The sequence below is a fragment of the Polyodon spathula genome, chromosome 15 (genome assembly GCF_017654505.1).
Source record: "Polyodon spathula isolate WHYD16114869_AA chromosome 15, ASM1765450v1, whole genome shotgun sequence".
NCBI classification, from domain to species: domain Eukaryota; kingdom Metazoa; phylum Chordata; class Actinopteri; order Acipenseriformes; family Polyodontidae; genus Polyodon; species Polyodon spathula.
The window spans coordinates 24,377,595-24,392,136 of NC_054548.1; the positions used below are offsets into that span (position 1 = coordinate 24,377,595).

General features: G+C 37.2%; 1 protein-coding gene across 1 annotated transcript in view; it reads right to left on the reverse strand.

Moving 5' to 3' along the window:
• The window catches only part of LOC121328184 (interphotoreceptor matrix proteoglycan 2-like), a gene marked incomplete at its 5' end in the record, with an annotated part of 33,199 nt that extends 22,150 nt beyond the window's left edge, over positions 1–11,049 (reverse strand). Inside the window, 6 exons of the mRNA XM_041272745.1 lie at positions 419–580; positions 1,210–1,301; positions 3,727–3,776; positions 8,207–8,232; positions 8,407–8,573; positions 10,809–11,049. Coding sequence (XP_041128679.1) covers positions 419–580; positions 1,210–1,301; positions 3,727–3,776; positions 8,207–8,232; positions 8,407–8,573; positions 10,809–11,049 — 738 coding nt within the window. The remainder of the gene's footprint in view (positions 1–418; positions 581–1,209; positions 1,302–3,726; positions 3,777–8,206; positions 8,233–8,406; positions 8,574–10,808) is intronic.
• Between the last annotated feature and the right edge of the window lie 3,493 nt (positions 11,050–14,542).

Genomic DNA, 14,542 nt, shown 5'->3' on the forward strand with positions numbered 1-14,542 from the left:
TTCACCCTTGTGGGCGTGCTGATTGAAAACCCAAACCCTCTGTTCACTGGGATGCGATTCTTTTTTTTTGAGTTTCTATGTATTTCTTTTTTTTTTAAATATCCAGTGACTTTCTATATCTAACCACGTCAAGATTATGAGATAAATTATCTAAGAATCTAGATTTAACATTTTTTTCCCCCTGTCCTCAATGAACCACAATAAAGAATTTTCTTTTTTGCTTTACCTGAGCATAACATAGCGTGGGAATCATTAGTCCTATTAGAAAAATGATTAAATCTCAATATTAAAGCAACCCCTCAGAATGATAACATTCTTTATTAGTGTCGGACCAGGCAGGTTCAGCTATAAATAAAATACACTATGCTAAATGATATGCTGATGGTTGATATATCTCAATATTTTTGCAAAGCTGTACCTCATAGATGAAGTGCTTAGTGAGATCCTGGAAGCGGACGCTGTCAGGGTTCTCCAGATCCTTGCTGTAACTCTCTCCCGTCAGCTGAATACTGAGCTCCACCACCTGCTCTGCAAGGGGCCTCACTGTCCTCTCTGTGACATCTTCGATCTTGTTCGTGATCTGAGAAGAGGACAAGAACCAGCAAGAAGAACCTCATACTGGATCACATATTTGGTGTGTTTGAAGATAGAATAATAACCATTATCTATTGCTGTTGCTATTGTTTTGGTTGGAACTTTGTTTTGACCCAGCTGGTAAACTGTTTGTCTATCCAATTGGATTTGGCATCTCCCTGGTGTGGGGCATGTTCTGCTGGTATGAATACCATAGTTTACTTAAGGATCGCTGCAATACAGTTCACCCAACAATGCCGCACTTGTACCCTGGTGACAATGACTGCTCTTATGACAATAATGCCAGAATTATGTGCAAATGGAACAGACTCCAGCTGTCAACCTCGGACACCAAAATCCCCAGATCTCAATCCAGCTTTTTTATCATTACGATCCTCTGCCTACCTCTCTTCACCAATTGTGGGGACATATTAATGACATCCCTCGGGATACCTTTCACGACATTGTGCAGTTTATGTCATGTTGTGTCATGTGAGCAGGGGAAAATGGTGGGGCAACCTTATATTAGGCACAGGTACTAATAAAGTGGCCACACACTTGACATATAAATGTGTGTCCATACCATTAACTATACGGTTAAACAAAGGACTATGAAGAATGAAACCTGATGCTTACACTACTTTCAGTTTCCTCATTTACATTGTCTTCACTGGATGGGATTGCTTCAACGGAGACCATCTGTGGGGTTGAAACGTTTGCTGCTACGTCTGGGGGCAAAAACACATTATGGTGGAGCTGGTAGTGATATACCCAGCTGAATCAGTAAATCCAGACAGACAGTTGCTTCTAATTCAGCTGTGTTTGTGGGCCGGAGATCTAAGGGCCTTTGTTGACGAGAAAAACATATACTGTTTTGTTGGCCAGGGTGATTGTCCACCTTTGTTACCATCTCATAAAAGCAAATAATCTTGTCTTTGTTTGTCAAGCAAGTTTTATTTATTTTATTATTTATTATAACTTGCCATTGGCCTTAAATGAAACAGCCGTGTTTCATTAAACTATTATCTGACTATATGATCTGACAGAAAATAGTGTTACAATTACTAGCACATTGAAGTTATGTGATTCAGTCACTTCCTTTATGTAAAGCGGATTTAGCCAGTTTACAGTCAAGTGATTGTAGCTAACAAACTAGTTCAATAAACGCTCACCATCTTGCACGTCCATTCACAATATGGGTCTTAAATGTGGTGTTTGTAAATAAAAATGTGTTTTAGCAAATGTATTTTCATTTCAAAGCATGAAATGTGGTACTACATGAGGTTCAAGAAATGTCTTTTTGCCAAATTTTCTTTCAGATTATCTTGCACTTCCTGGGTCATTTCATCTGGGAAAAAATGATCGTCACCCCTTCAGGCCTTTCTCTCCTGTCCGTTTCTAACCAGCAGCTTCCTTTAATGATGCTTTGAACCTGAAGACTTGCTGAAGAGAAAGAACCCAGGAAGTGTACAGATTTCCTGAGAATAAGGTCCAAGAACTTTCTTTAACCCAGAGTATTACCAGGTATAATGTTTTACATTGAAAATACACGCTTGGTATAACGTGTTTCTTTTCAAATTGCACATGTGAGAACTATATAGTTATTGCATGTGTATTACAGCTAGCATTTCTAAAATTATTTTGTTAGTTAGAACAACTTTAAGTTTTTTATAACAGCTTCTGAAAGCTTGTTTATCATCCAGCCAGGCTATAATTGGACCCATAAATGAGGGGCCGTTTCAATGCTCTGAGGTGAAACATGAAGTTATCAGCCTCCTCCATTCTGCAGACTAGGTAAACCCTGCAGCACCGGCAACAAGAGAATGTTGCTAATCCAAATTACAAACTATTTCTGTCTGCCATAGCTGCTGGACTCCAGGAAATCCACTGTCAGCAATGGTATTGTTCAAGATATATGGCCAAAGATGGCCTAGTGCTTAAGAACTCAGAGCTGAGCTTCAGAACTCACAAGACTCAGTTTTGGCACAGGGGCCACTAGAAAATATATACCTACCATGCAAAAACAAATGCAGTTACAATACAGTGAAAGCACTTTCAGCACTCACTTTGCAAAAAGACAACCCCACACAACTAATTAGTAAGGCTGTATATTGTATATTACATTCCGTGAAATGTACCTATTACCACGTAATACATAGTTCCCCATGAAAATTCCCATTTCTGAAAGAACACTGTAAATATACATATTTTACATAACTTAAAAATAAATCCAGCAAACGTTTTCCTTATTGACGCACTACCTGTTACACTGCATTGAGGAACCTGGAAGTTTGCTTATGGTTAATGACTGAACACACTGCATAGAGCTGCACAATTTCTTTACAATGTCTTCAATGAAAGACACCAGCTGCATCAAAGAGAGGAAATATTTCTGCTAAAAATTGCTCTGTCCAGACAAGAAGGGAACATTTCACATGGCTGTTGTTATTTTTAAAAGCATTTATGTTTTATTTTGTTTGATAATTCATGGATGGTGAAAACTGAATGTCTTTAAAAGATGGTCATAAAAATCCAAAATATTCTACAATTTAGCATTTACTTTTTTTCAGGTAGTAAATTTAAATATTAAGGATAATTTTGTTATATAACAACTCTAGAGAAAATGCTTAATTTTGAATGTGACAACGGCATTAAACATTAATATTATGTTTAATCGTGAAATATCTTGCTATTTTTAGACTGAGAAATGCAGTAAAATGAGCATTTTTTTTACTGTGAACAAAATAGAGCTCACTAATTAAACAGCTTCACCGGTAATTAAAACATTTCTTATATGGAAATCTATTGGGATGTACCCAAGACCAGAAGGGACTCACTAGACAAATTGTCCTGGACTGCACTAACAGTCTACCACTTTGGAGTTATGAAGTATTCAAACTTGTACTGTGAGAGTCCTCAGATCTCATTGATATTGATCTGCTGCTGATTGGAAAGATCAGACTCAATATTAAATTGCTTTCAACTCAATCTTAGTCATGTAAAACATTACATTACCAGGTTATTTCTAATCACTTTTTGCAGCTCATTGAGATGTTGTGGATAAATATCCCTCTCACTGGAAAATATATAATAGGAAAAGGATCGGGATCACCTGTAGTTGGTAGTTATAAAAAACAAAAGATTTGCAAAAACCTCTTTGAGTAGCATTGTCCAGTTCAGTCATAGAGGCTGTTGGATGTGTGCTGGAAAGAGGAGAAAAAAAAAAAAACATTAGGCCTATTCAGGGAGTAAACAAAAATGTGTCACTTTCTTTAGTCAACACTTGGGGGATCACTGTGAGGCTGCGTTTTCAAGTCACCAGATTTATTTGTAGCCCAGTCAATACTTAAAAGGATTCTAGAAACAAACCTGTGATACTACAATAAGATCTCTGGATTCTGATTTCATCTTAATGGGGAAAAAAACTGTCCACACAAGTACTTTCAAACAAATTATTAACCAAGGAACAAAGCTGATCTGCGATAGGAAATGTAGGTCATGCATTTCCAACAGTTTTACTTAGCAACTGATTTATCTTTTTTTTATGAACTTCAATGGCTGACAGCCGGTTCTGTGAGCACCTTAGCTTGTTTCATAATTCAGGCTGGGATCTAAAACCAGGATTAACTCAGACTGGGATGCATTTGTGGTAATTTTCCAGACACGCCCTGAAGGGTTGAAATGTTCGTTTTTTATCTGTTGTACTACTTCACCATTCAACTTTTAAAGAGCAATCTGCAGAGCAGCCACATACTCACATATATGACATAACATGATTTTCTGGTTGAGGCTCCATAATATTAAAAAAAAAAATAGCCAAGCATGCTGAAAACATTGCTAAGCTCCTGAAAGCCCTGATCAAGTGATTTCAATAACAATGCAGTGCTACTACAATGACAACACAATGGGGCTCTATACTAAGGAGCAATGGTAATACAGGTGCAGTTACAACGGTAAGAATCAATGGTAGAGCGGTATCATAATAGCACCATTTTCACATTCTGGCATACAGATAGAATCACAGTGGAATTTGTTTTAAATTCATTGTGTTGTCTTTGCTGGTAATGCTGTGGTGATCTGATCGGGGCTTTCCAGAGTAACGCTGCTATTATAAGTGTATTCCAAAAGTATTTTAGAATACACTTAAGTTTTCATACATTTTTTTTTAAATAAAAGACTTGAGGCAAGGTTTCCAAAAACAGGAATGTACATATGCCCACTTTTAGAAAGACTACCCTGAATTAATTTCTGTGGTTTATTAATACATTTAAAGTATAGAGTTGAGATACAGACTCATTTTTGTTATTAGTATTACTTTTCAAGTGTTAAAAAGTAGCCAGTGGTCAAAATGTCCTTTAACAATAAAGAGATGATTATATTGAACAGTGTCCATTTCCAATGACACCCAGAAAACATATGGAGATATATATTGTGGAGAAAGCCCTGAAGTAATAATCAACCTTCTCTAATTTCCGATAGTTCTACATATACCCTGTTTAAAGCCGAAACTAGCTACAGCCACACCTGTCAAGCACATATTTCTGGAGGAAATTCACAAACCCTTTCACCACAAAGTGTTCTTGTGCACATTGTTTCTCTAAAAAGAGAAAAATACTCTTTAATGTTACAAAACTAGAAATAGACGTCTTAAGAGCCCTTGAGTTAAATGACTCAGTTTTGCAGCTTCAATAGGTGTTTTTCTCCATACTCTTTTGAGCGAACGACTTTGTGAATTTCCCCACTGTACAGTGGTAGCCTTTCACCTGTCACAATACTGTCGTTGTGTGACAATGCAAACATGTCACAGCTTTGCAATCCTGTTTTTTCTGACTACAGGTAGAAAATGGGAGCAGAACATGCATTAAACAAACCAGCAGGAAGGCCTGAGGCCACTCGTGCATTTTGTCAGTGTTGCTGAAAGGCACATGGCACAGTCTTACTGCAGACAGTCCCGCACTGTATTCTGACATTTTTATAGCTGGTTTTGGTTACCACTGTATATGCTGCAATGGGGTTGATCTACAAGAATCTGTTGAGGGGTTGCATCGACAGTACCAACTCTGTGTGCCAGATGTTAGTTATGTTTTCCTACCTGCACAGGTAATGCTACAGGTTAGTGGGTTGACTGGAGATTGTACAAAAGGGTGGCAGAAACAGGAAGGAGTATAAATGCATTGATTCTAAAATCAACTATGGCAGTGGGGGGGGGGGGGGGGGGTGTCTTTCAGGAGGATATCAGTTAGCATTAACCTATAAATAACTTACAGTCAGACAGAGGTGAGCCTTGTAGATCCCAATTGACTGGATTTAAGCTCTGACGTCTACCATCTGAAAAGTTTAACCTTGGTTCCATTCCATTCACTTTCTCTCTCTATTTATATATACAGTCATTTTTCTTCATCCACTTTTTCTGTCAGATTCATTCTTTCTTTCCTACTTAATATTTTATCATCTTCACTTAATCAGACAGACCTGTATAAGAATATGGTTCTACAGAAAGTAAGGATACTGTACATTTTAAAATACAGGTACATTAACTACATTTCAGCTGCACTGTATTTACACATTTATCACATTATGTAATGCATACACTTACAACAAAATTATGTGATCAGGAAATTAACTTTATTAAAGGTATGTGTAATGGACAGGGTTATGTATGGACTGCTGTTCCACATTTTCCTGAAGCCTTGTCTGTGAGAAGTTAAAAGCTCTATAACTACACTTGCAGACAAGCCTGGCTCTTTTGCAAAGTGGTTTAGATGGTTGCTTGCTGGGCTTTGTGGTTCGCAACCAGCCTCCACCCTGTTACATGTCTTGTTCATGTATGGAGTTCCATGCTCACAATCACAGAATGCATGTAGTAGTATTTTTATACATGGTAACTACAGCGTAACCACGTGCCGTTAATGCACCTGTATTTGAACTAGAGGTCTTCACAGGCCTAAATTAATCAACCCGACCTGACCACAAACCAACAATTATTTACCTGAACCAACCCAATGTAAAATTAGATCTGGATCCGACCCGGCCAGAAAAAAAGGTGGCACGCTTTTCCTTTGCCCAGCTTAGTATATGCATTGACTAGATCCAGTATTAAAGCGTGTTTTTTTTTTTAGTCAACCTGGAAATCTGGCTAAATTACAGACAGTGTTTATTCCATCATGAACCTACATAAAGGACTGTAAAATTAAATATAAAAAAAATACATTATCTGAAAATCATATGAATTGAAGAATGATCTCGCAAATGCGTGATTTTATTAACACAAGAACAAATGGAATTGAGATGTAAAATTTGTGTTTTGCAAAACTTGTTTTCCTTCTTTGTCTACAATAACAACAAAAGATTCCTAAACAGCAGAGTATTTTTATGTGAGCTTTTGTTCATGGAATTTGTTTTTCTTTCCTGTCCTTCATAAACAAATCCACTACTCCGACTTTTATGAATGATCTAAAAGAAACCCCTTTGATATGGGTCACATGTCTGTTGCTGGGCTCTGCAAGCCATGTCATGTGCTGCAGGGGGACGACAATCCACACTATAAACAGTGATTCTTAGTACCAAAGAGAGCCTCTTTAATAGTAATCAACAGTTTGCATATTACTGAGTAAACAAAATCGGACCCGACCCGACCCAAGTGTTGCGTGACAATTTTGCACCCGAAAACCTGTTCAGAACTGGTCGGGTCTCGGGTCCGGATAGACCCGTGAAGATTAATTTGAACATGCTGTTGCACTTTTAAACTTCTGAATGGTTGGCACAATAATCTTGAAACTTCTAGACACCCTTCCCTGTTGATCCCACATTAACTAATCAGCTGCTACCAGCCCCCCTTCCTAAGAGGGTCCACATTTAAGTTCAGTCAGGAAACGTATTCATTAAAACACAGACTAGAAAACACAACTACGTTATACATATTTTATTTTACACTACATTCTTTGGCCTCGCCTTTCAAGGCACCCCTGCTCATAAATGAGCTTGCAGATAAGTGACAAGGTTGACCTTAGGGAAGCCGTTGGCAGGGGCCAGGATAGCTGGGGAGGCTAGGCTCAGGAGGCTAGGGAAGAGGAGGCAAACTCTGGTGCACTGCAGGGACATAGTGGATAGAGGTAAGATAGGAATCCTTTTCATGACGATCTTTGAATGTATTGTTTATTGAAGGAGAAATAAGATACTAGCTATTGCATTTGATCTGGTATTGGAAGATCCAAAAATATGCTTGATGTTCAGGTGATTTGATCTGTGGTTAAAGTGAATTCCTGGCCAGAACCATCATGTTGCTTTATTTTATGTCTGTTGAGTTTAATCAATTCTGTAGTCTCACTGAAACAAAATAAATCAAAGCCTTTCGGTTATGTTGTGCTCATGACTCTGTCTTGGTCACTGTCACAGACCCTCTACTACATACACTTACGGGATTAATAAAAAGCATTACTTTTGGTTTTGTTACTACAGACATCTGTGCCATTTAAAATCACAAAAACAAAACAAACAAAAAAGTCAGTCTCATGTACCTGCATGAACCATCAGGGCAAGAGCTGGGTGAAAGAGAGCATATTGAAATAAATCTCACTTACATTGCCGGAACAAGTACAATTATTGGAAAACAGCACTATAGAGTTCTCCTCACCTGTTTTGTGACATCAACGACAGTTGCTGAAAAAAATAAATGAGCATTACTAATGTGTAGAGAATTTAATTGGACTTAACTTATCTACATGCATTCACATATACAAAGCAACATTTACATATTTTTGTTTATGTGGCTATAACTTTAAAAACTATGAACCGGCCAGAAGAATAGTGGAGAATAGTGGCCAGTAAACTTACATTCTGGACCAGAAGAAGGTGCTCCTCAGATTGACTGAAGCTGGTGCCGATTTCAAACACGCTCACAGTCCCGTCCTCACAGAGCTTCATCCAGCGCTGGTACTCATCCCGTTCAGGCAATCGGTCCCAGAAGATCTTAAATGCCTCCCACACTGTTTCTTGGCATACTAGATAAGAGAAGATAATGAATACAGAGAGGTACATACCATTCAGAATAGCATGTTGTCTGTACCAGATCACTTGTCGTATTCTTATGACCAGGGGTTCATGTGTAAACAGAAAGGTACCGGATCTTATCATTATGGAAGAGGGATAGCATTTCTGTTTCTAGAACTAATATACTGACCTTTATTCACAGTAGCTTCCGTATATATGCTTCAAGCTCTCATCTGCTTGTGGGTAGGGTTTTATGCCTTATTTTTGGTGTCAGTAGCTGCTGGTAATTTGCCTTTGAACTTCCATCAAAATAGGTCCCTTTGTTTACACTTCTGAAACTACTCTATCACACACCTGAAGCTACCAGCACCTACATATTAACTGGCTATTACAGTGTGGTTGTGGGTTCAAATCCCCACTCATCCACTCTTGTCCCAGAGCAGTATGCCACTAGAAATGTAAGGCTGGATCATGGTTGGGCTAATTCCTAATTCCAGGGTTCTTGGGCAGATGTCCTCCATATGGTAACCTTTAAGTAGTCCCTGAATCCATTAAATGGACACATCCATTTCTGATTCCTATATCATGATCACAGACAGTAGTTCTTTTGTTGCTGGGATGTAGTAACCATTTAAACAGAGGCATCACACATTCTAGGTTCTCCCGCCTGACAAATTATGCAGTGTATGGTTTATGAATGAAAATGACATCATCCATTTAGAGATGAAATCTAACACCAAATAAAATGATGTAGAATTTTGTATGAAATGTCTCACAGTTTCAAAAGACTTTTGTTTGTGAATCCCTCGTGCTCAGCTTCTCACTGCTCATTTGTTCAGGCGGAAAAGAAGGGTCTATTTCACTGCCCCTCTGCTCCAGGGCCTCGTTTTTCACTATTAAAGTCAGTTCTTCTTATAATACAGGGACCCAAGAGGATACTGTAAAGCACATTAAATACTTCAACCAAGGAAATGTTTAGGTTACTTTGCAAAGACACACATTCCCTACCATTTAATGTGTGTAGGGGAGGGATACTGCTCTATACTCACAATAGCAGAACAATTAACTAATCCTGTAGCTTGAGCACATACTTACGGCTGTACCTGACTAGACATAAAAGAACCATTTTACTTTCAGTACAAAATAAGCTTTTTATTAGCTATATACTGGTAGCATATGGGAAAGAGAATGGGTAAAGTCTGCATTTTATAAAACTGTTTCTAAATGATTAAGTTCAGTGCTGAGCCAGACTGGAAGCTTGGTGCTGCAGAAAGTTTAATAACAATTTATAATACAGGGTTACTCTGGCTTGAGAAAGATATAGTTCTTATAGCACTGACTCTGACTGTTCATCCTCACCCCCAAACACTCTGCCCTATCTCAGCACCTTTATATCAATTTTGTCTCTTCCACCTCCAGACTAATGCACTCTAGTGACGTCACGCTAAACAACTAATTAAAAACAATTGTCTCGGAGACCATGTTCCCCAGTCGGCTTTACTGTTTCATCCCAACATTTCTGGTTACAGGGTCTTTAAATTCCACCTCACAGCACCCTGAAAGTTTCTTGGAGCCACAGTAACTAAAGATGGGACCATTAAATTTGCTTTAATGGAAATATTTAATAAACATACATTTAACTGACCACATCAAATAGTTGATCTTTAATTTGTCAATAAAGATTGCATTCTTTAAAAATCAAGGACCAGCTTGTTTATACTTCTTGTTAGTAAAAATAAATAGACATTTAAAAAGAGCAACGCAATACTTTTATTAGGAGGATTCTGACAATATCTCTTTGTTGTTCCCAGTTATAATATTATATAATACATACATTATTTCCAATGTATTATAAATTACATTGACCAGTTTAAGATACAGTTCCACTGATGTTTACAGGCTAACATGTATAACAATGTTTATAGACCTATATCTGATGTACAAATATACTATCTACAACAGTGAGCTCATCACATGATGATGCAAGAATCAGTTTACATACAGGAAGTATTTAAAACGCTAACTATGGTTTAATTATTTTAGTGTGTCGTTTTGTAGGATTTGTAACGTCAACCATATAATATCGCCATGTCCTGTACCACATGTCATTGCATTGCAAACCAGACTGGTCTACATTCAAGATACATAAATCAAGAGACGGCTTTGGACCCAAATCGCCCCAAAGGATCTTAACCATATCGATTGTATTTTGTACAATAACAAAACAAGATGCACTGATCTCTTACCTCTGAGTTTGAAATATTTCAAATGGTTTGTTAATGCCTGTTGAACAGTTTCATGCGAACAAACTTTAACTCCAGTGGGAAACAACACGTTGCGTTTTCTTCTGGGATTTGCACTTTTATTCGTAGTAGCGGTTTTTAAACCAGGGAATGGAACAAGTCTTTCCAAAATTCCTGTCAATTGGACCTGGCCGTGTTGTGCCTGCTGTACAGGTATACCCCGGCTGGTTTCTGAAACAGATGAATAGACCAATAGGCAATATTTTGCGACATGAGGAGATCACTTATGTAGTATTCATGCCAAAGTACAAATTACTACATTGTGTTTAATTTACAAAATGATGTTATTAAACTGGACTGTTGTCTATGTAAACACGATTAATTTGTATTATTTGACAACAGGATATACATTTCTTAAAGATTGCACACAAAATTATATATATGATGACATATATCCATCCGTGTATTTATTTAATATATTTATTATTATTATTATTATTATTATTATTATAATAATATTATTATAATATTATACCTGACACAACCGAACTTTTAAAAGAGTTAAATTCTACTTTTGATTCTGTGTGTCTTTTTAAAATCCAAGGTCATTTTTAGGTCTAAAAAACGTAGGACTTTTTTTGTTCGTTTTCTACGATTTTCTAGTTCATTGACGTCGTACCGAATTACAGGAGCAAGTATTTCGTGGAGGATATATATTATATATATATATATATATATATATATATTCGAGAATATTATATATTGGTACATTTAGTCACTATACTTACTATATTTACGCACATGTCATTTAACTTACCGCTTCACTAGCTTTGATGCTTATTTCAATGCATTTGAGTAATGCAACGTAACGCCAATGGTGCTGGAAGACAGCTCCACGGGTACCGCAGGCAAATGGGATTTGCCCGATTTTTTTTTTTTTTTTCTTAAAACTATAATCCTTTGCTAATCTCTTTAAAGCAGCTCGTCGTGTAGTTAACAAATCTGCCGATTGCACAAGGACGCTTAAAATACAATTGAGTAATTGTTGTAACTGAACTTTGAGTATGTTACTTATTGGAATGTGGCGTGACAAAACTCCTCTGTGTAATACATCCAAGTTGATGCTTTAGTTTTCCATAGTAAACACACACACACACACATAAACGGCAAGACAGTTAAAATGCATTTGTGGAAAACTATTGCATAGACTATTTCTTTGGCGACACGCAACTCGCCTGAACGTCTGGATTCATTTAATTTAAATACAGATTATCCATCTTGTAATTTAAATGCATTCGATTTTGTAGTTGGGAAGTAAATCATTTATCATGTTTGTGTCCATGCCAATGAAATAAAGCTTCAGAGAGTGTCTCAGGCAAGAACGTTCATGTTACAGTGGAACCTGATTGAACCGCTCACCAAAAAGGCTGGGCATTTGTGTTTGCTTGTGTAAGTATACTGAATACTCAAAATAAAGTTTCGTAACAACTTCAGTTCGTGTTTCTTTATTCACTGTTGCTCATTGCACTTCCCAACATAACATATATTTGTACTTCTAGTTGTACTGGTACTGTATTACTACTACAGATAATAATAATAATAATAATAGCAAAAATTGGTGGAAGAACCATTATACTAAACACATACTGTATTGTCATCGAGAACACCTCGATTGCATCATTAGTGACCAGGGGCGCTGATACTAGGGGTGCTGCGGGTGCGGTAGCTTTGCATGGCTTACATCATATACAGGGGTTACAGTTTTGTTCAATGGCTTTCAGCACCCCCACTATAAAAAATGTTACAACGCCTCTGTCAGTAACTATGGTTTGAAGAAATTGTTACCATAACCACTGTATCTATCGCAAACTTAATTGTAGTCATATGTTCGTATGGTGGTCAAGATGTTGAAAGGTGACCCAATAACATTAAAAATACATGAACGATTTATCCAACATGCATGGCAACAGACGCGTCAACTCATTCGTGACGAGGAAAGGAAGCATTTAGAGCGTAGCTGCACGCATGCTCACACGTTCAATTATAAAGCACTTTTGAAAGGTAAAGCATTTTCCACTTCAAATAAGCCGACACTAACGCGATGCTTGGTTAAAAGCGGCTTGCCAGACGTGATAGTACCCCACTCTTGCTATGTTTATAATACAGATAATCCTACGACCCCGCTCACCATTGAAATTAACTTGTCATTGTAATACAAGGCAAACATTACCATGTGTGCTTTCTTCGGGAGCAGGGCTACTCCAAGAGCCTTGATTGGAAAGAGCAAAAATCTCCTCCCAGTCCCCTAAAATCTACCTGCCACCACATTCCCAGCTTCTTACTCTTGTCTTCACTGATAGCCAAACTCAGTCTTTCTACCCAATACATTACAGCAGCCACTTATTGAGTTCCTAATGAGGAAATAAATATCTTTATAAACCTGCTGTTACCCCAAATGAAAGATGCCTGATGCTTTTGAGAATGACAAACCAGTGCTATTCCTGTGGGAATGTTGTAAGATGTGATCAACAGTGACATCAATCAATAATCATGTTGTATCATTTGCAAAGGTAAAAACATGAAGAATGTTAGCCAACGTAACTTGCATGATTTTCCAAATTAAGCTAATTTTGAACTTCAATGTAAAACTACAAGGCAGAAGAAATTGTAAGCAGGCGATCTTCAGGTATGTTTCTGACATATTACAACTGAGGTCTTGCACTACTGCAGCTTTAACTACAGTAGTTAGGCCACTTTGATTCTAACCTTTATGCTCAAGGTCAACCTGAAAAAGGTTGAAGATGTGTACTTTCTTCTGACATCTGCTGCTGACAAGAAATGTTGTCAGTTCAATATTCAGTATTTTGGTCACAGCTACCATTTTGTTCCTATCTAGAACGTACTGGACACATATATATATATATATATATATATATATATATATATATATATATATATATATATATATATAAAAACCAAGCTGCCCTTTAGGAACATTTTTTGAAAGCACATCTTATATTTTGAATGTGATTGAATATGCTCCCATGTTTTCCTCATTACTCTTGTGTTATAGTAATCACAGCCAACAAAATAGTTTCACACTGTAAATGCTCAACACCCAGGGAGTGCAAGCAGAAACAAACAACCTGAGAACAAGACATTGCAACCGAGAGGATCCTTTAAGTTTAAATAGTACGACATAATCATGTTTTCAAATGAAATACACATGTGCTACAAAACGTTTTGGTTTGTTTTTAAAACTGCACATTTCAGATCTTTTTAGACGATGGAAGTGCAAAACAGGCAAGATTTACAAAATTATTTTGTAAGCTACAATTACACAGTTTTGTGTGTAGAAACATGTTACAGGATAGCGCTGTGTCCTGTTAGATGGCCTTGTTTTCATATGGAAGGCGATTTGCATGTTTCTAAGATAATTTATGACATTGTCAATGACAAAGGTGTCCAGTCCCTCTTGAAAGCTATGGAACTGGTCTCGTACTAGCTTCTCAGCAAGCCAGACTAGGACTCTTTAGTGGTTCCCGGAACACATTCCTAATAAATTAGTTCCATTTATACTTTGAAGCTTGTTTTTACTGACAGGTGAAGGACATACCACCAAGATCCATTAAACAAATTCAAGAGCATCTGGTAAACTTAAAAGGCACAAGACCAAAAAACAAACATTTATATCCTAAATATTTATTTATAATATTTATACCTATATTTACAAGTTT